The following is a 22,863-nucleotide window of genomic DNA, read 5'->3' on the forward strand; positions in this document are numbered from 1 at the left end:
AGATGTTCCAGGCTGGTTCACTTCTGGCCCTACCCTATTAATACAGTACAAGTTAATCTGGTTTACGTAGCTCACAATACAATCATTAATCACCGAGAGATAAAGAGAGACCATATTCACACACGCAGTTTTCAATGGCTGACATTAAACAAACTGTGCGAGCGCAATCCCACACAGCAGATACGGAAAGTTCCGGCAGAAGTGTAAAGAAAGGCACACTTGTGTTAGCCTGCGCTACGTAGCGTACGGGAAGAGGTGCGATGTTCTCACTGTTGAAAACAATGAAATATTCCCGGAACGATGTACTACCCCTTTTAACATTAGCTCAGAGAACATGAGCTCTCACACGTAACAGCAGCTGCACTTGGGGAGGGGGTGGGGGAACAGAAGGGACTTTGAATTCCACCAGTGTCAAAAATTACGAGGAACATTAAAGCAAATGACATTAAAGCTCCTGACAATTACTGCAGGAGATCCTTCTGGGGTACCGCGGGGACCCATGGGGCAACATAAGCTATGAAGCAAGCTTGGATTTTACACGTGTGCCAAACTAATCTACAAAAGAAAGAGATAGTGAAAATCAAGAACATACTTACTTAAAAGAAGAATCACAGCTATTGACTACTAGATGGACTAGATGCAGTAATGATAAGTAGCACATTTGAAATGATGCTTTTATTAGGATTACCTCAGGTCTGCTGCAAGTGGACTCATTCGCTCTTACACGAGCGCAAGTCAAGCCTAAACTAATCTTGCAGACGGACTGAAAAGACAAACACAAGCACCATCTACAGGCTCAAAGGTGATCTGCAGCAAATATCCCGGAAAACAGTACACAGCATTCAGTTCTCACATACGTTTGGGTGCATGTAAGGCAGACTCAATTATTCATGAGCTAATTTGCATATGTTCCCCAAAAAGAGTCATGTCATAATATAAAAAAAAGTTTGCATTTGTGTCCACATTCAAAATATAAGCTGCCATTCTGATTGGAGGAAAGGATCCCCCCCACCAGAGGTACGCCCCCTTAAAACATCTCAGGGAGAAAGCAAAGTGATAAGCCGTTTGCTGAATAAATGACAGAATCAAAAGTTAAGCCCAGTTCTCAAAGTGAGACACAATACATGGGTTGTGTATGGCACAGCCAAGGCAGCATAGCAGACCAGTTAGTCGTCAGTGGTGAAAATGGATAGGAAACCAGAGCTGTTCATTTTAAACGGGCCTATGTGGAAATGGCTAAAGCTAAATTCCGTCTGATGGCAGGACGCATGTAGTCACAGAGGTGTCAAGGTGTCCAAGATCAGGTGTGATCAGGTATTCCATGCTGAATACCCCGGTTTATAGGTAAACGGCCTGTTCTCATTAGGCACAGCGTTCTTATTTTTTATTCTTATAAATATTTTTAAGTGATCATTCCGGTTCACAGGAGAGATTTGCTGATAAGAATTTTTTATTTTTTTATTTTCTAATCATTTATAAACTCATTTAAATGCAAATCATATCACAAGAACCCAGAACAAAGTAAGAATGACAAAATAAGACGGGAGAGCGAGAAGACATTTGCTACAGGTTCGGTGTGGTGGTGACAACCAATAAAAACGTACAAAAAATCGTTCATGTCATGCGGATCTGAGCACAAAAAAAGAAAATAAAAAAACACACATTTTTAGTGTTTTTTGTACATTTTTGTAAACATGTCTAGATCGTTAAAACACAATATGGCAATTCGAAGGAAAAAAAAATAAAACAATACATGGAAAGAAGAAAATTCATTGTGGTAATCACAGGCTTAAACACTGCTTGGCAATAATGCTTTAGAGCCAAAAGGTATTATAGTACTTTAAAAATGAACCCATTTTTCCTTCTGCAATTGCAAACACTGTTTACAGTTTGTAATGTGATTCAAAACCTACCACAGTATCTGCGCTACATACATGGAAAAAAACCAGTCCCTGGCCATGCCTAAACAGTGATATGAGGTATACAAAGGTCAATTTCATCCTTTTTCTTTTTCTCACGTCGTTAAAACATGGAGCATGATTCGAGCGGTCAGTCTTTGTTCCCTGTGACATCATAGCCGAGGGGTCTCGGGCTACGTTTTAGGGCTCTGTCAGTCAGAGGCTTGGGAGGAGGGGCTGGGAAAATAAAAACCGAACGGACAATCGCGTTGCTGTAAAAAAAAAAAAAAAAAAAAAAAACAACCCAGCAGCAGTGGAAGACAAAGCAACCATTACTCCGCTTACAAACTGAAGAACTGCCATCGAAACCTAACACTATCCTTCATTAGGCATGCACATTGGGGTTCCCTCAAACATTTCTTTAAAAAAAAAAAAAGTGATGATTTTTTTAAAAATATTTTTATCTCTGACCATTTTTTTCTTTTATGTTTTTTGGCTCGTTGTGAAGTAACAGGATGTAGGGTTTTATTTGTATTTTTTCCAAACAAATTACAGTTGCATCCACTTGCGCTCAATGCATCGGTTTTTGTGTTCAGTGGTACAATGGTCTCTGGGCAACACTTTTACACTTACCTGATTAAATGGCTATAAATTTACAAAGAGGTCCTCGTCCCCATTTAACCTGTTTTACATATCTGATAACATCCAGGTGACAACGCAAAAACAAATCCCCCCCCCTCCCCACCTCCCCAAAACCACCCACCCCATCCCCAGAGTGCCTCACGAGGCCATTCCAAAACTAAGAATCCCCTCCCCCGCCCACAATCCCCCCCCCACCCACCCCCCGTCCCACCCAATCCCCGCCCGCCCCTACACCAATCGCCTGACACCTTATCCTCGAACAACTGGCGGCCCTAACCAACATCTCTTTTTAAAAGCAAGTCAGTCCTCTCTCTCTCTGTTTTTAATATCCACTATCTGAATGTTTCTTTAAAAAAAAAATTTTTAAACTGGGGGAAAGAAGTGCTCGATAAGAAAGGAAAGGTGGAGGAAGTAAGAGGAGGAGACGAACTTAGGGAGAGAAAAAATCTTCAGAAACATCTCCTGCCAGCGTCGCTACGCAATCGCTAAGGAGGGTTTCGGTCGCGGGGGAGGGGGGGCGTGGCCCGCGCAGGTAAGAGTTTCGCGATGCAAAGCTCCTCCCCCAGTCCGCACGCCATGGTAACAGTGTCTCTTTTTTTTTTTTTTTTTTAAATGACCCAAATCCTGTGACGAACGGAACGGCGACTCCGCCCCCTTCCTCCGAAACTGACCCCGGGGGTCCTTCTTTTTTCCAAATTCCCCTCCTTCCTCACATCGCCGTCATCCCCCCCTCGCTCGCATACACTTTATAAATACGCATGGCCCTTGCTGACAGAAACGCGAGTGTTTCACATTGACGAGAAGTACCGTAACCTCCATTCAGCTAAGAGGAAAGTGTTCTTAGTGTAACCAAACAGGCAGCTTCCTCGTTTTTCGCACTCGATTGTAAAGGAATAAAAAATTTAAAAAACCCTCTGTTGCACTTGCAAACGAACAGCGCTAAAAAAAAGAAAAATGACAATAATTAAAACAAAGAGTGCTCCTGCTGCATCTCGCAATAAAATTCTCCTTATTACACTTTTTTTCCTGAGTTATACTTTAAATCCTTGTAACAGACAATATCTTTATTTTATTTTTTTGCCATTTCATATCTGGGCTGTTCCCTGCCATCGTTTATCATTATTAATTATTTTTCACAATTGTAAAGTTGATTGCTAAAACACGTAGGTTCGTGGGGAAAAAGAAATGTCAAGCCAGTCCTTTGCTACACTACATTTTTGCTTAAAAAGTACTTTTTCCATCTATCGGTTAATGACCAGACCTAATTTTACACTAATGAATAAAATCGACTAAACACGGAGAGGAAAAAATAAAAAAAATAAAAAATAAAAACATTGCATTTGAAGGAGGTCACACAGACCCATTCCGGTACAATTTTATACAAACATTATAATGGCAGTGTAATAATTAAAACATAGCCTTATTTTTTAAAAAAATTTATTAATAATAATAAACATAAGGAAAAAAAAAAATTTTTAATGAACAAACCTCCAAAACTAGGTCTCTACCGTCCTTCAGATCTTACCTGTAGCTTTGGCTTGTGGGAGTCTTGGATCTTGAACTAACTGGCTCATTGACATCAGCTAACAAACTAGTGTAACCTGAGAATTCCGGAACGGGTGTCCTTATCCTGTGGTCCACCTCCGCGCCCGAGTCAGGGCTGTACCCCAGGGGGACCCTGCCGCCCGCTTTGAACTGGGACCCGAAGGCCTGGGCGAAGTTCTCGATCTGGTAGGGGGGCCGGAGGTCCACGCCCTTGGAGGGGTCGATGGGGGCCAGGTCCTGGGCGGGGAGCTGGTAGGCGGAGCTGCCCTTGGGCGGGGCGTCCTTGTGCCCGCCCAGGTCCGGGGGCGGGATCTGGAAGGCGCCGGGCGAGGGCTGCTTCTCCAGCTGCTCGGTGAGCTCCTGAGAGGGGGTGAGCTGCTGGTGGGCGGGGTCCAGGCCGCCCAGGTGGAAGCCGGGCTGGGAGGAGGACGAGGACGAGGAGGAGGAGGGGCCCGCCAGCAGCATCCCGAAGTGGGGCTTGGGCAGGGGGCCCGGGGGCGGGGCCGAGGCGAGGGCGTGGCCGAAGCCGCACTCCAGCGGGGTCGCGGCGTAGACGTGCTTGTCGGAGAAGAGCGGCGGACTGGCGGCGGAGGAGGCGGGGCCGGCGAAGGGCCCGCTGGGCGCCGGCAGGAAGCCGCCGCCGTGGCTGGTGCGCTCCAGCGCCTGGAGCAGGAAGCGCGAGTACTCGTGCATGATCACCGCCTTCTCGCCCACCTTGTCCTCCTCGTCCCCGCCCTCGGGCGCCTGCTGCGCCGCCGGGTGGAGCTCCACGTGCTGGTCGCCGCCCAGGTCGAAGGGCACGTCGTGCGGCCCCTCGGCCTTCTGGGAGTAGTGGTCCAGCAGGCTCTGGAGGACCTCGTCTGGGATGCCCGACTTGTCGTGCTTGGGGTCGGCGCCGCCGCCGCCGCCCATGGGGGACGAGTCCAGGAGGCCCAGCGGGGCGTGGTCTCCGTCCAGGGCCCCGCCCACCGCGCCCTGGATGACCGTGGGCTGCTGGGACAGGTGGGCCACGCCCACCTCGTAGTCGGCGCTGTTGGCGGCCGCGTGCAGGTAGCGGCGTTTCTTCAGGAACTGCATGGCGTCGTCGTAGTTGCTGCTGGGCGGGGCCTGCTTGGCCTCGGGGCCCTGCAGGAGCGCCAGGCCGTCCATCCCGCCCAGGGGCCCCACCTTGTGGGCGGGGTCCTTGTCGGGGCCCTTGCGGTTGACCTTCTTGAAGAGCAGTTTCGGGGCCCGCCCGTGCAGGCCGCTGCCCGACGCATCGTAGCCCTGCAGGCCCGGGTCCCCTGCCCCCGCCCCCGGCCCAGGCCCCGCCTCTCCGCCCGCGCCCTTCCTCCGCTTGCGCTCGCCCCCCTCCCCTTTGGGCTTGCCCTTCCGGCGGCCGGAGGTGCCGGCGTTTCCCTGAGTGAGGCCGTAGCCGCCCTGCCCCATGTCACCCAGGCCCTGGTCCAGGGCCCCCGGGTCCAGCCCCTTCTTTATGGCTTCTCCACAGGTCCTCTTGTGCTTCAGCAGCCGGTCCGTCCTGGAAAAATACTGAGACGGGATACAAGAAAATACACACGTCAGAACACAAGGGGTGGTACTCTTCCTGATTAAACAGGAAATACAGATTCTTTAGACCCTAAAGCCGGATTTATACTTCGTCGTACGGCCATTTTGACAAGTGTCACGCAAAAAAAAATCAGCGTGTTGCACGGCGTTTTGCCTTTATACTTCAGCAAAGGGCTGTGGAGAGGGTTCTGCCGACTATGGTCATGACACCAAACTGATGTTTACATCAGTTAAAACATTGCGGCACCCGGTGAAATTAGAGAAATAGGGGAGGAATTCATTTTATATCTACTTTTGAGTCTGTCACTCAGATAAACCGAAAATGACGTTTCCGGGACAATGAATTTCGGCGCTCCATTTGGTTGTCCAATCAAAGCTGTATGACAAAGTATGAAGCTATGCGACATGACATAGAATTCTAGAGGTGTTCGACACTTTTTTTAGTGAAAAATACGTCATTGTCATCCAACCCTTGTCGAAAGTGTCGTGCAACAAAGTATAAAACGGGCTGAAGTGTCTCGACTAGATACAGGGGACATTGGTATGTCTTAAGCACACACACATCATGAGCTTTTTCTTTGAGCACTGATAGCAGATGAGAATGTTCAGCCATAAACACACAACTCTGACATTATGAGTCTGAAAATAATTAGTTTCTGATTAATCATAAACTCTGGGGGGGAACGCAAAAAAATCCCACAAAATCAGCCTTTAATCTGGCTGACTTCCACCTGGATAACCAAACAACCCAGGCAAACTGCCAACACTGAGACACAGACTTATAGGCTCAGGAACTGACATTCATGGGAAAAAACCGCACTCTTTGAAGAGGGGTTAAAGAAGCTTCAGTTAATCTGGAAGATGTGAACGGCCCCACCCACTCATGACTCACCTGTTGGCAGGTGTCACATTTGTATGGCTTTTCTCCACTGTGAGTCCTCTTGTGCCTCTCCATGGTATCTAATGAACACAGACATGCCAGCTAAGCTTCCTCCTGGCACAGATAGTAACAGATCAACCACGGTCACAGGAACACAAACAACCAACTCAACCACGGTCACTGGAACACAAACAACCAACACAACCACGGTCACTGGAACACAGACAACCAATTCGACCGCAGTCACAGTAGCACAGACAACCAACTCAACCACGGTCACTGGAACACAGACAACCAACTCAACCACGGTCACTGGAACACAGACAACCAACTCAACCGCAGTCACTAGAACAACCTGTCCCAAAGACAATCATAGAGACTGCAGAGGCTGTAACAAGGGGTGTTCAGTCGGATCCAAGAAGAACATGGACCAAAAAGCCTGCACCCACACAGGCACAAAGAAGACTCAAATTGGGACTCCTAGACTACAGCTACTGTTGATCTGTACTTAAGAAGATGAATGCCACAATCCCAAAAAACGAACCAAAGCAGTGTCATTTTTTTCTGGCAGAGAACATGTTGGAAATGGTGGGGAGGGCAGAGGGCTATTCCAGGCATTAGGTGAGAAGCTCATTTACATTTTCAGTTTGGAATTTAATAACTCACAAGTGCTTGCATACAATAGGGCCAGAGAGGAACAGGGCAAGTCAAAGACAAGTCAAAAACAAAGACAGACTAATCAGAGTAGTTATCCCACTCATCCCAGGACTCACCACTGTGTATCTTCTCGTGCCGCTGCAGAAGGTACTTCTGGATGAAGCTCATGTTACACTGACTGCACCTGAAAGGCCTTTCTCCTGAGAAGAGAGGGACAGGACACACGACTCAACGCCATGCTGAGCACCTCGCTCAAAACATAGGTCATCGTGTAGTGGCTGTAGTTCTCTTGGATTTCGCAAGTTTCAAAAAAAAAAAAAACTTGATTTTCACTGCACTTGATGTACGGTATCTGGTTCTGGCATGAAAGATCGTGAAGTAGTCTGAACTTCAATGATAGTTTCATTGGCCGATCAAATAATTTGTGCAGTACCGCCAACTAAACATTTTCACGTTTATAGAATTTGCAACTCTTCATGACCTTCAAGATCCAACTTAAGAGACTTTTAAGGACCCATTTAACCTCAATGGATCCTTCACACGAGAGCTCCTAATGTAATATAAATGCAAATAATACTCAATGAAACATGTAAAAAGTCAAACAATAGGAAGCAGTGGCCGTCTTAAGAGAACACGAAGCCGCAGCAGTAACAGCTGAAGGAGTAGCGAGATACAGCGGGCAGAGGAGCTGGGCGAGGAGGCGGGCGTGCCGCGGCCCCGTACCCGTGTGGATGAGCACGTGTCTGCGCAGGTGGTAGGAGCTGCGGAAGGCGGCGCTGCAGTGCTCGCAGATGTGCGGCTTGGAGCCGGGCGAGAGGCTGCCCAGTTCGCCGTCCAGCATCATCGACTGCGGAGAGACGAGGGTGGGGGGGGGGGGTTAGTTTTTACGATCTCCTCTCCCTATTCTCCCACAACAATGACCGCATGCTCGAGCCTGCTCCACGCACCACTCCAGAGTCCGCTGCAGACAATGCCACTTGGAGCTCATTGTTCCCCTGTCACTTAAGACGCTGGTACTAGCGCAGACGGAGTCTAGGGCAGCTTTGCGGGAGCAGACGTATCAGCTGCATAATGCATGCAAAATCAATCCCTTTTCAACACCAACCAGAGGCAGCAGCAGCATTACAGCAATTACAACAGCATACTGCACCTCCATCAACTGCAGAAGACAAAATCAGCGAAAAGGCTGATCCCTCAACTAGTTTAACAAGCAGAAATGAAAATGTACCATTGGAAAATTACAATATAGCCTCATGAACTACAGAGGCTGCAATTCTAAAAGATGGGCAGCATTTTAAATGTACTGGAAATACAAATTTGCGTGTATGTTTCACAAGCAAATTGGGCTGCTAGCCTGTTTGCACAGTTCATACCTCTGATTCACCTGCAAAGCCCAACAATCATTATGACTGACACAAATGTATTTGGGAGCCATCTTGTATTTTAATAAGAGGCACGTGGCTGTATTTTGCATTTCTGCCCATGAAAACGTGTGGTGACACTCGGAATGAACGGTGGGCAGAATATTCAGGGGTGTGGCGCTGAAATGGGCGGAGCCGGCAGGGGGAGGCGGAGGCCTCGGAGAGAGGCGGGCCCCCGGCACCGCGCACCTTTGAGGAGTCTCCCCGCTTCCTCCGGGGCTTTCCCTCCTGGCCGTCGCCGTTTGACCTCCGACCCCTCCTCCCCGAGGGCTCTTTCACCAATCTCTGTGACAGCTGCAGGGGCGACAAAGAGAAAGGAAATCAGCACGGGAGACACAGAGAGAGAGACAGAGAGAGACAGACAGAGAGAGAGAGAGAACCCAAATACAGGGGACAAAGGCTGGGCCTGTCCCATTGAGTGTGGGACAGCTTGCTGAGGGTCTGAGTGGTAGAGCAATAAACCTAAATTTACGGTCCCCTTCCTGCCGCCGCAGAGGTCATGGCTGTGCCATTGCGGGAGGGCTGCAGAGCTGCGGCACGTACCGCAGCCGCGCGCTAAACCAACACAGAATGCGCATTCACCTCCAGCACACGCTACACACAGTGCACCGCTTAAGAGCATGAACGCGCTAGCATTTTACAATGACTCCTATGGACTAAGGGAAAAATGCATTTTAATTGTGCGCGTGCGCGCGCGCGCACACACACACAAAGGGAAAAACTGAGAACTGAACTCATTCAATACAGTTCAGTATGTCAAAGCTTCACCCTATGGGCCATGTAACAGTTCAGGCTAATTTTGACAATTTACCCAGACATTTAAATTGGTTATTCTTTTCTAACGCTTGCTCTACATCTGACTGAAAAATCTGTGGGAGACAAACCTTTCATAGCGATAATCAGCTGGCTGGTGTTTTGATGCGTGAACAGACAATGTGTGCAAAACAACAGAAGAATACGAGCAAACTACTATTTTGCAGTCAAGGTCATTTTATCTGCAATTCCACCGCTAACAAAACATAATTCCATATTTTAAAGCCAAGCATCAGCTCATTTAGAGTTATGTTAGAGAACAAAAGGTATAGCACAACCAAGACAAGTCATTTATGGCAGAAACAGCCCATTCTCTCAAAATACACTTGCACATAAGGCTATAAAATTTTACCTAGACCACGTTAACTACAATTTTGGGTTTTTCCCAAAGTGAAAATTCACCAGCGTTACAAAAACACATGGCTAGCCAAATTCTAAATCTATTCAGTTGCTGCTCCATTCAGTTTAAATAAAATGTAAAAAATAAACTGGTGACAGAAGACTGAGCAGTGTTAAGTGTCACATTTGGGAGTATACATATGTATCATTATTAATATGTAGTCCTCTGAATATAATGCCACAGACTCCGCAAAGGAACTGACCTCCTGTGCTTGGCATAAATCCGTGAGGTGTTTATATATTCTGCATCCTGCTATGACTGGTGTGTTCACAGCAGCGTTGTTTGGTCCATTTAAATTTAACTCTAGAGCGTTTACGCCTTGGTTTGGGAGGTGTGAACGCCACCCTGGTGGGAACCAAACAACCGCTATCTGGCCGGCCTTGAAGAGGTTGTCTCGGGCCGCTTCTTCCAATTGAACTCTGGAGCGGTTTAAGTCTGGCGAGAACGTCATTCGAACCAATTCGCAGGAAGCGTAGCACTCACGCTGCATTTTATTGGTTAAAAACAACATCTTCGCTTCCTGTTTTTGGTGACTGGTGATACTAGTGCTGCATAGCCAGCTCACACGGTTAGAAGGGGACACAGACCAGGACTCACGACGAAGTGAAATTCATCACAGTAGGATCTCATCAGAGCCAGCCTTCTTCTGTGATATCGTCTGATTGCAGAGCGATTTTATTGGAATGCCTGTATTATTAAATGATTTAATACGCGCATTCTCGACAGACGTTCATATTCGCGGTCCTCCGCTTTCTGCTGATATGCGTTTCAAATCAACAACGTGAACATAACCTGTGTTCCACGACGATAAAGTACAGGCAGAAACTGCAAAGGTTTCGTAATTTTATCCGCCAACTGTCTGACTAATAATCGGAAGACATTACTAATAGTGGACAGTTTTTGCCTTTGTGAAAGCAAAACTGGCCAGCTGCAAAACTAAACTATGCATCACTCACACGAGGTTTGATTTTTTTTTTTAAAGAACCTTATGGTGTAAAAGCGCCCTAAAATCTAACCAGCCACGCCACAATATATAATATACACTACATTAAAAACAATCGTGTTTGGTGGGCAAAATAGCCTGTACAATCGGGTCTACAGGATATAAAGTTGTGATACGCTTGTTAGACATCTCAAATGCTTGTCACATTAGTGTTTGTGCTTCACGCATTTCGTGCCCGGCAGTTTTATCAAATTCACTTAGCTGGGCCAGTCTACCACATACGGTCGCGAGGCAATAAAATTAAGAGTTGTTTAATGTTCACATTCACTGTCAGTTGTGGAGCTGAAATCTGCCCGCGCTCAGCTACGGAATCAATCACACATCAGAGAAATTAATCAGAACTGACATATGCATCTCTCAACAGCCCTTAAGGTTCAAAAATACCGTGACATGATTCTTAGTCCACTAAGCTTACCATTGCAGCATACGCCGTGCACATAAAAATATATATTTTAAAAAACCTTAATTGCGCGGAGCTGCGCTGGCCAAAATAAACGGAGATTATTTTTTTCTAATCAAACGCAGCTGCGGCAGGAATCCAGGGTTACCCTAAAGAGAATTTAAAGGAATTCTTCAGAACACTGCCATTGAACCCTTCCTTACGGGTCTCCATTTTTGGCGTTTCTCGTGGACGCCAACCAAGGGGATGTCCAAAAAAACACAGGGCTGGAGCCTTCAGTTTCCACTCGCCAGCCTCCATTTTCTGGTTTGTCTCACTCTGACTGCAGTGGCAGGTTTACGCGCGATGTCTGTTTCTGGTGGATTCCGTTAACTAAACTGCGTTCAAAAACGAATGATGAAGGTGCTGATTATTATTTAGGCTTCATACTCCCTGCCAAGACCCACGTATCTTGGCCTGGCTATTGTTAGACAAAGAGCGGAGGGTTCGACAGCTGGGCGCGAGTTTCCGCAAGACGCCGGGTAGTAGAACTAAGCAGTGATGAGTCTTGCCAGGATTCCTTTGTGCTGACAAATGCACAATGACATCACGCTCTATAGAGTAAAAGGTTGATTTCTGGAGCACTGAATCCATTTCTTTCACTGTTATTCCTGCACTCGGCAAAAAGGAAATGGGCATACCAGCATGGAATGTGGACCAACCCGCCCCCCCCCCCTGTCACCCAGCATTTGGTCTGATCCACTTTGGTCTTTTCAGGCCTTCGCCTCAGTCTATAACCTCCATTGAGTATTTCCAGAATGCTGTACAGAGTGTTTCAGCAATATGATTCTAAAATAACACGGAACATACGGCTAATATTAAACTCTACGCTTCCTCGGTTACATGGTTTTTTTCTAAACTTAAACTTGACATGCCTGATTTCAAGGGGTGTCGACACGCTACAAGAACCGTGACACCCTGAAATCCGCTACATGTGAACGCTTTCATACGCCAACCATAAGTACATAATAAAAATAAACGATATAATAAAACGATATTAGTCTTCGATTTCTTGTGTTTTGGCTATAACTGCCGTGGAAATATATTGTGATTCGGCGTCCAAAATGTTGCAAACCAAGTGACTAAAAATTAAACTGACGAGTTTGTGTGTAGCGCTCTATTCCTTCCTACACGTATTTTCGTTTCTCCTCTGTATTTCGATATTTTCCATCGCCGGATGGAGCGAGGAAGAGTTACCACCATTAGCCACATTTACACCCCTCGCGTGCTAACCTGTGTAAAGGTGATCCCTCACAAGCTTCCCGTTTACTAATATTTTTAGATGTCGGGTGAAAAAAAAGGCAGACCAAGCTCCACACAAGAGCACACGAGGAAGCACCTGGGATGACCTCAGTTCAGGGTGAATTTTTTCACCCCTTTGCATCTCCTGATGAAAGAGTATTCTTTTTCTGAAGGAGAACATATGTGAGAATTTTTCTCATTGTACCGATAACATGTCTGATCAGCTACTGAGATCTACAATAGCCTGCTTTAATTTAAGTGAACGCTGCTAGGGATCTTCCAGCACACATTTCCCTGGGTTTGCCTTCTCCAGAAGAAAACACTGAGTGTTAATTTACTCACGGTGAACTAAACAAGTGGTGGCCAAAACTGGGCTGCATTACAGATTTTTTGGTACTAGGATAAAAATGGTTCTGCAGATATGCACGTCCTTCAGAACTTGTATGTGCCAATAAGTAACCGTGCACTGTAAGGCAAAAAGACTATTCATTCATGTGATCAGTCACCGCATCAATCATAGTACCGCTCCCACCAACCACGACTTGACCCTCTCTTCCACCCTGCCCCCCCCCCACATTTCTATATGATATAATGGCACAGTGAATTCTGAAACACAGGAAGTCCCGCCCCCCTCCCAGTACTCACGTTGCCCAGGCTCAGGTCGTGCGCCAGCAGGTTCTGCTGCTGCTGGTGGTGGTGGTGGTGGTGGTGGTGATGGTGGTGGTTGCCGAGCGACGCCTCCATCAGCAGGTCGGCGCCCTTGGCCGAGCAGCCCGGGTAGAGCGGCAGGCGGTAGTCCAGCTCCGTCAGCTTCTCCTGCTTGATGGCGGCGTGACCGTAGTCGCTGGCGCCGCAGTCGGGCGAGTCCCGCTCCTTCTTCAGCACCACCTCCGGCGGGGCCAGCTCGTGGAGCGCCGACTGCGCCGCCGCCATGCGTGTGAAGCTGGTGACGGGCGGCAGGTGGCTGAACATCAGCATGCCCGGCGCGAAGTTGGGCTCCATCGCCCCGTTGCGCAGGAACTCGTTGCCTAGCTTGTCTTGGATTATGCTCATGGCGGGGTCTTCGGTGGCGGGCGGGCAGCGAACTTAACTGGAGCACACTGCAAATACACTGGGAGACGATTGGGAAGTGAGACGAGGGGTTCGATTAATCGGAAAAGTCTTCAAATACAAATTTTAAAAAGTATATTTTTGGTTGTTTCTGCAACAGTCGTAGCGTGGACATCGGTCTTGGTGACCCGCACATGTACAGTGGGGTTGGGGGGGAGCGTTCACTGGATGGGTCCCAACACAGAATTGCAACCCCCCTGTCTATGATCGCAATTCCACATCCACCCCCCTCGGAGAGGCCCCAATAAAATTTAGATATTTATATTTTTTATAGGGCGCCCAAAAAGGTTAGGAACGACCCTGTTGGCATGCGCCTGATACTTCCAACTAGGCACTTCATTTTCAACTCCCTGAGTTTCGATTACGTATGGAATGTGTACAAGAGACATCTACACTTCAAGTCAAGATATCAGGAGGAGCAGAAAGTAAAAGATTCTGACTTGGTCAGGGAGAGGTGGCCCGGAGGATGTTTAGATGGCTCTTGGGGGTGGTGAGGATACAGTGTTGAGGATACACAGCAGGAACTCAGACACCCCCAAAGCCTGAGTTATCTGTCACACTCCAGTCCAGCACAGCTAGTCTCCCTGTGTAGAGTAGGCCACTGCACACAGAGGAGACAAACACTCATCTAGTTTCCACTTTGATTTGCCAAGATGCTACACCACCACTACAAATGCAAATAACCGTTTCTGTTTCATTAAACCACAGCTTATTCATCAACAACGAACACACACATTTTAACATGATTCTGAATTAGACTTATTTAAATAGTTTTTTAAAAACCTGTTTTAGGTGGGGAAAACTCTGATAAAAGATCTGTTTATTGGACATTACAAACACTTACACAGTATAAACACAGTTTTAAATTGCAAATCAAGTTGACAGGAGAGTATTATTTCACGGTCTGGTTGATAGGATTAGCAAAGACTAGATACCGCAACCCAATCAACGTGATTAAAAATCATCTACTGTCGATCAATGTGCGACAGCCCACATCACGGGGCCCAGGTGAAGCCCAGCAGGTCTTATCTGCGAGGTTATCACAGGACAAATTAAAGGCTAAATCCGGCGTCACTTCCTGACTGGCTAGATCAACGCAGATCAAAGACTGCTTAAAAGCTAGTTGGGCTTACCCTGAAGAGCACGCGCTCCAGTGATATGAACAGGCCTTGGGACCGGCACGCGTTGCCCGCGATAGAGCACCCACATTTCTTTAACTGAGCTGCCAGCGTGACTAAAAGTAACAGCTGGGTAAAGGATCATCTCCTCTCTGTGGGGCAGCGCTGATAGTAGTTGGCATTGAAATGCGTTGCCGGTGATCGGTACATTCGTTAGAGCCGCACTCTGCGAGAACTGGAAAAGCAGTCAGGGTGTGAATATAAACCACAGTAGCAGCTCAACCCGCCAAACTTCAATTTCTGAACGAGGCAGCCAGTTTGCCTAGAGCAAAATTCACGCTGATGTTCAGCAATTTGAATGCTACTTAAATGGCGTGTGCGCGTCATGTCACCGGTAGACATAATCTTATTTTCCCGTGTAATAAACAGACACGTGCACCGGATTGTGTCAGATCTGAGACGATACGTAATCTTAGGCATGCCCGCCAGGTAAAGATATTCTACCTGCAATTAAACTTACATTGTAGCTAGAACCAAGTTTCTACATAATATCTTCGTAGTAGGATTCTTTGTAGCAAAAAGAAAGTGCTAATATTTCAAACTTGTTAAACTTGATCTATTGACAGGGAACCGTTTATAAAATAATGGTTCATAAAATGAAAGAGAAAAAAAGTCTATTTTGACATTATTAAATGTTACTTCTTTCTAGATGCGTCTTGTTTGTAACACTATTCGTCAGATCAGTCCTCTATAATCGCCATATTTCCTTCGATAAACACAAGACAGCAACATAAGCTGTAAGCAGCTGAATTATTCAACATTGCTGAGCACAGCAGTGCCAGATAGTTTACATAATGCGGTTGAGAATACTGATCATTTCCTGATGCAACTCGGAGGTAGCCTACTGCGGCAGTAAGGCCTGGTGAAATTTTAGCTGCGTTTATGAAGGCATGGGGTCTCTCTCAAACATCCTTGTCTAAGCTGATTCTATGGGGATTAATACATAGGGCAAAGATGCGCGGACATTTTCAGGACCCCCTTGGTATACAATGGCATCACGTTTGTTGATTTTGCCAAAATACACTCCGTGCGTTTACAATGCCTGCACTGATATGTGTTGTTCAATCATGCATTGAACAAAAATTACCAGAGCACTGCGTTCAGGTGATCCTACCAGCAGTGATGCCATGGCCGAAATCAACATGCCTATTTTAGCCGCTTGATGTAAACGCCAAAGTGCAAATTAACAGATAAACTTTAGCTCGCTAACGTTTTAATAGACAGATTAGTAAAGTGTATGATGTTACTGAAGAGGGGGGTCAAAATCGCTTGAGTTAGATAGTCGTACGTTCAAAAAAGTTGATGACACCAAATGTTAAGTAATAGCCTACTGCGCGCCAACTCGGAAGATGAGAACATGGTTTGTGCTGAGTTAACCAACAAAAATAGTCAACGTACATACATGAGGCATGGTAAAACGTTTTTGTTTTATTATTATAATATACAGTGTATAAAAAACAGTTTAATTGTGGCCTGTACTAGACACGTCATCTCTCGTGGGTTGGTCTTAACCTTAAACCTTACCTCACGGTTAAGTTTATTGTCTGCGTTAGTAAACGAATATGGTACTAACAATAGCTTTACCCTCATTTGTTGAGGGTAAAGGTATTAGTATTACAGGGAGAATTCCAGCCGCTTGTGGTACATTTGTTGAATTCATGTACAGATTAGCGCGTTTACTTGCAAGTATTCAACGAACGTTAGATTGTTACATTTGCTGGTTAGGAAATGCGCAGTGCAGTTCTCAAATGCAGTCTTTGGTGTTCGCTAACATAAGATAGCTTGTTAACCATGGAAAGACAGAATCAAGGATCCAGCCAATTCGCTTGCAATCTAACGAGCTAGTTTTAGATAACGTTAGCAAGCTATCTAAGAACGTTGGCTAGCTAACCACTCAAAATTGAATAAAAGCTCTGTTTGTCTGGCCACTAGTCGAAAAAATCGAACCAATAACAGAATCAAAATCCGCACATATTGCACAGAATGTGCGAATAAACCTGATAAAGGTCAAAGTGGTAGCTAACTACGGCTAGGTGTTAAACAAACCGTTATGGTGGTATCCATATTAATATATCGCCTTGTCTCACAAAGGGCCTAGCACGCTAACGACGTTAGCCAGTTAGCTAAGTAAACCACAACATACAAGGCGCACATATTTTTCCAATCACTTTTCTTAGTAAGCAAGCTAGCGAGCAGGCACGCCGTCGATATTTTAGTGGGGAAAAGGTTGAAATATTCCACTGATTATATAATAACTAATGTACTATGGTAAACTAAACCATCATTTCCCAAATCAATCCACGTCGGTTGAAAAACAAAAAGACGTGGGATATTAAATAGACATAATGGTGCAGCTACGCAAGCAGTAACGTTAACCCCATAATAAATGGCCCATGCAACGCTGCCGAACAATTGATGCTCGGCTCTAGGCACATCTACCGCTAGCTAGCTAACTAGCGGCGCGTTTCTTCTTATGGTAATACTGGATCGTTTTCCCGGCTTGATTTTAACATAATGTCGTTTTTACGTTTCGCTCACCAGTGCATGACCACCGCTGGCCCTTTTCTGCTTGTATTTTTTCCTCTGGGTCGTTCCTTTGAGTCTTCAAAGCCCAAACATTGTTCTACTGCAGCTGCTACTTTCCTCCATCTTGTCTCAGCGCGGGGAATTATGGGTATAGCGGACGGGTCCTGCGAGGAGACAGACGAGCGCCGTGATCCGGGGCAGGGGAGCAGTGGCCGACAGTGAACTGCGTTAAAGGACACGCGGGTGGCCCCACACGTGAAGGAGAAGACGGTGCTTCCCCGCCAGCCTTTCCACATTATTCAGCATCTTTAAACCACCTCCCTCAGCTTTAGATCTGAAATGGTATCCATTATATTTTGGGTGTCTCAGGAACATATAAGCATATTATTTCTAACATTTTGATAATTTTCCCAGATTTCTTAAATTCTTCATGTTTTTTCGTACTCATTAAATTACATTATTCTAATTATGATTATGACAACTATTAGTGTTGTTATTCAGTCGATGCCTAATTCCATGTATGGTAGGCTAAATGTGTGATATTTTGTATTTGCATAACAATGTTGCATTATAAAAAGTTTGTAAAAGTTATTTTAAATGGTAGTACTCCCTTCATTAAACATGACAAATGTTCATAAATTGTCCTAGATACTCCATCAGATTTATCAATACATAAATGCTCCTGAAACTGTTTGCTATCAGTTAGCAGTGAGAATCCCTATAGTGAATGCAGCTAGGCCTGCCATAGCAAGGCTAGTGTTACAGTTCAGAATCTGACTATAGCAAAAAGATTCACCTTTGGAAACAGTACTGAAAATGTGCACAGCTGGCTGGGGTCCCAGTAGAGTAAACTGAGGCTAGTGAGGTAAATGGCAGCTTTTTCTATCACCCCCAACCCCCCGCTTTTCTTTCTTGCTACGTTTGAATCAGCGATTATGCCTCCCGATTCACCACTGCTATACTCGCCCACACGAGAACCGCTGCGTTTGAAGTGGTAGCGCGCCTCTGACGCACTTGCCCGCAAACCAGGTGCAATTTATTCAAATTGCAGGCCACATAGCGCTAGTTAATGCCAGCTGTCTTACTGCACAAACAGTCCCTACCAATGTCACTGCCGTCTGTAAGTTTAATTGTCTGCGTGATGATCTATCTAAATCCAGTGAGCAAGACAGCTGATTCAGAGATGGTGGATTTTATGTAGAAAAGGCAGTAGGCTCGCTTGTGTCTGCTGATGAGACCTTGTATCACTGTCAGCAATGAGAAGGCTCAGGGTCCAGCATGTTTAAATATACATTGTTATTACTGGAATCTTCTCCAGCTCTGCATTCCAAGGGAGGTCACCCAAGGGAATACACCAGATCACAGACAGATATGTGATGACATCACTCTCCTGGGAAGATGGGTCCATTACAAGAGCTGTTATATGTCCCCATGTTTGAATATATACCGCGTATGAACTGATAAAACTCAGTAAAGCATTCTCTGCTTCAGTCATTTTCATCCCCAAACCCTGTAAATGAAACCATGGTCACAAAGCCTGTCATTTTCATTGTCAAAGAGAGATAGGGTGTTCATAAGATTTTATCCAACTGTTCAATTTAGGCCTTAGTAACTGCGATACACAATAAATAAGCAATTCTTTGCACATATTCCATGCAGAGAGGGAACAATTTCAGCACTGCAGGAGGAAAACCCACAGAAGGAAAACCAGGGAATACTGCAGCAGCAGTTCGTATTTCCAACTAGTGTTCATTATACACATATGGATACACACACACAGCTTACGCAGGCTATGTGACTGCAAAGTCTGTTATACAAAACAATCAGTCTTATTTAAGAGGTAAGACATAGATTCATGGGAAAACCCCTGACATCACTGAAAAGAGGAAAGATCCAGCTCAGACCTCCTCAAGGATTCCCTGGGATTTTTGAGGTTAACAAGTTGAAGAAGAAAGAGAAAATAAATGACATTTCCCAGGCATGATGTTATTGGGTATATAAAGTGGTTCCTCTGTCTTGGGACTGTGGATAGATGGTTATCCCTTCACATGCCACTGCCCCCTCCCTCCCCCTCCCCTCCCCTTCCCCATATCATCTATAATTCAGCAGCAGGGGCATTAGTAGTCACATCCCCGGCGGAAGGCTCATGTAAAATTGGATTATTAAATATTTCATCACATTGTTTATTTATTATTGGAAGCCAGGGATGAGATGATTGACTGCCCAAGGTGAGTGATTATGGCTTTGAGCAGTGTGTGTGTGTGTGTGTGTGTTTGCAGCACACACTGCACTGTGGGGGACAGGGGGAAGGGGCGGGTTTTGTCAGAGCCTCCTCATTGAGCGGTGCTGATGACAACCATTATAGCAGTGCTGGAAATGCAAACCAATTTCTGATTTAAACGAATATGCTCCCATGCAAACTATCCATATATATGCACTTTTCAAAATACAATGTCATAATATACAAATACAAACACACACACAAAACAGATGCATTCTAGTGCTGTGAAAAAGTGTTTTCCTCTATTATTGAATATTTGTCACACTGAATGGTTTCAGATCTTTAGACAAAATGTAATATTAGGCAAAGGGAAATGGAGTAAACACAAAACTATTAATCACCCACATCACCCATGTGAAAAAGTTATCAAGCACCCATTTCACTCATGTGCCCCCTTAGTTTCCAAATCAACCAAATTTAATTGATAATTCAGCTGATTGAACACATCCAGACTTGATTGCAGCCAGCCGTGTTGAATCTAAACCGTAATCATATTGAACCTTACCACCACTGTGAAGTAGTCACCACAAAGTTCCTACAAGCACACTATACCATGATCAAAGGAAGTTCCAGAACCGATGAGAAAAAAGTAAAAATGTATCAGTCTAGAAAGGGTTACATACTTAATGTATCACGCTGTATTTTGATGCCAGGAAATGGTTTATGTTTTAAACGGTACACTTCCTCCTTCCAGAGAGGACTGTAAAGGCTTCCCAAGAATTACTCAACGACAATAACCATTTGAAATAACAATGTTAATTATCACAACACATGATGGTGGACCAAGCAACATCCTCTATCCAACACAGTTATTTCATTTGAGGAATACACATGTGAAGTATGTTTAAGAGGCAATAGTGACGACCAACCATTAATCAAACAAATTAATTTGCAGAGAAGGAGGGATTTCAATAAAGTTCTTTTGTTGAGAGCAAATAAAAACATTATCAGGGGAGGGGGGACATTTTCTCAATATGTAACATATCCACTTTTTATTATTCTATCAGGGAAGGGAAATGAGTCTAGTGATGCCTCGTAAATAGCATGTATGTGTAGATATCGCTTTGTGTTAATTTTGGGAGGTGATGGAAATGGGTGAGCTCTGGGATGTGTGCTATTAATGCCATTCATGTGTTACTGATGTTCTCAGGGCAGTGGGGATGTGTGGAAGAAATAGGGGAAACAGCTTTGGGTCTACGCTGATTGTAATTGAAAGCAATTGCACATTGGTAAATAATAATAATAATAATAATACATTTTTAAAAAGCACAGAAATTGACTAATTTTCCCTGGAAGCCAGAACGTCATCTGAAAGAAAAAGGTCTTAGTTCTTTCACTTCTGGGCAGCTGACTGGCTCTGATGGTGCAGTCTTCATTGCCAGTCTCTAGGGGGCGCCTTTGTTTGGCGGGCATGATTTACAAGCAGTTGTGTAGCATGCCTCAGCCTGTCGTCACATGGACATATGCATCTTCCAAGTAGACCAAAGATGCATTTGGCATCGAATATGTTTTTACACATATGTATATGTAATATTGGTTCATCACGTTTTTATGGTTTAAACTTCTGTCATCTGCTAAGCAGCCTGCATGTCCACCACTTTGACTGGAGTGTATAGACATAGGTTTTAACCTTCATTTTTTATATTGCATTTTTCATTTCACATATGCTATGTATAATTAATTTTAGTGACAATAACTCTAAGGAATGAAAGCGTAAAAGTAACAGTGGTTCACACTGAAAAGTACAGAGGTCGTAGTTATTGTCCTTATTAACCAGTAACACCACCCATCTACAGCCTTCATCTTCAAGTCATTCTTGCACACGCTAACACAGTACGGACGTTAATTTCCTTTGATGGAAGGCATAGGCCTATCCTTCCGTATAATATGGTGATCTACAGTAGCACACAATAAGGCGTCCTCTGACAAACATGAATGAATGAACAGAAAATGTGGAATGGTGAATAGTCAGTTCTGATGAGGAGCTCAGGTACGGTGTAATATTTTACCCTCATTTCTCATTCAATGCCCGAATGTACATTTCCGGAGAGGCACAATGCGGTCCAGGCGAGAATGCGCGGGTAATAACACCTTACACAGTAATTTAGAGAAGTAATTTGTTTCTCTTTGTTGGAGCTTCAAAAACGCAACAATGAGTCATCGTTTCCGGAAATGGTACGCAGAATCCGAGCAGCGGACTCAACGCGGAAGAGGGCTTTCTGGAGTATCTGATTTACTAGCAATCGCCAAATAAATAAATAAAACACTCATCCAAATTGTAGGCTACGTATGTTGAATTTTATTATCACGAACCTCAACAGGGGTAACAATTAGTCCGACTCCAGCCGTCTGCTGTAAATGATTTCTATCAGCAGTATTCCAAACACAAAACATAAATGACGAGATATCCGGCCTTTTGTTTTTATTATTAAATATCACGTGTTGATATAAGACCGAAATAGCAATCCCGAATGAATGCATAAATAAATAAATAAATAAATAATGCGTTAGTTTGTCTGTACATCACTTTCCGTAGGTTTTAAACCTGCTCAAATTTTCTAGTCTACAACAAAATTCCTTTGGGTTATGGTACATTAAATCCCATTCATTAGCAAAATTGTCTAACATCAGCTAGACGAACCTCTGGAGAGAAAAACAACCTAACAACAATTACAAGTAGAAGCACAGAAACCATATGTTAAATACCATATGTCCGTATATGTATAATAGTTTTCACAAACAACTTTGTAAGCGAGAAAAACTTGGAAAACAACATCATCGGATCCATTGTACTCGGGAGGAAATTAACAGTATAAAATTAACAGTATGTGTACTGTCGCCGAAGCATCGGCAGATGGCAGTACATCTCGCATTAACGGACAAACACGTTCTCGGCTTCGTTTGTCGTCTTTCTGCTCTGTGATTTTCTGCACGTGTTCTACTTAAATAGCCTATTATTTGCAGTATATTGACAACACCGTACAATCATGCATTATATTAATTATAATGCATGATTAATTGTACATTGGGAGAGGATATTCATCGAACAGACCCCAAAAAACCCCACTAACAGCAAGAAAAAATATCACAGCTACTAAAACTAAAAATAAAAAACTATAAATATCTGAATTATTGTACAGAATATACAAAATAGTTGATGGCAGTTTTCTTATATTATGTACACCGATTACTACAAATAAAATGTCTCGAGCTTTTTTCGATAGACCTATTTTTATTGTTCCACCCCAGCTTGACGTGCTTATTGTCTATCACTTCGTAG

General features: G+C 44.8%; 1 protein-coding gene across 1 annotated transcript; it reads right to left on the bottom strand.

Annotated features, from left to right (window-relative positions):
• Nucleotides 1-1,432: 1,432 nt before the first annotated feature.
• Nucleotides 1,433-17,785, bottom strand: LOC135244070 (zinc finger protein 281-like). The gene is made up of 8 exons (XM_064316269.1): nucleotides 17,315-17,785; nucleotides 13,134-13,599; nucleotides 8,781-8,885; nucleotides 7,894-8,017; nucleotides 7,250-7,370; nucleotides 6,686-6,693; nucleotides 6,526-6,593; nucleotides 1,433-5,615 (listed from the first exon to the last, which is right to left on the bottom strand). The coding sequence occupies exons 2-8, from the start codon at nucleotides 13,539-13,541 to the stop codon at nucleotides 4,062-4,064; spliced, it is 2,388 nt and encodes a 795-aa protein (XP_064172339.1). The 5' UTR covers nucleotides 13,542-13,599; nucleotides 17,315-17,785; the 3' UTR covers nucleotides 1,433-4,061.
• Nucleotides 17,786-22,863: the final 5,078 nt, after the last annotated feature.

This window comes from Anguilla rostrata, chromosome 17, assembly GCF_018555375.3.
Source record: "Anguilla rostrata isolate EN2019 chromosome 17, ASM1855537v3, whole genome shotgun sequence".
NCBI lineage: Eukaryota > Metazoa > Chordata > Actinopteri > Anguilliformes > Anguillidae > Anguilla > Anguilla rostrata.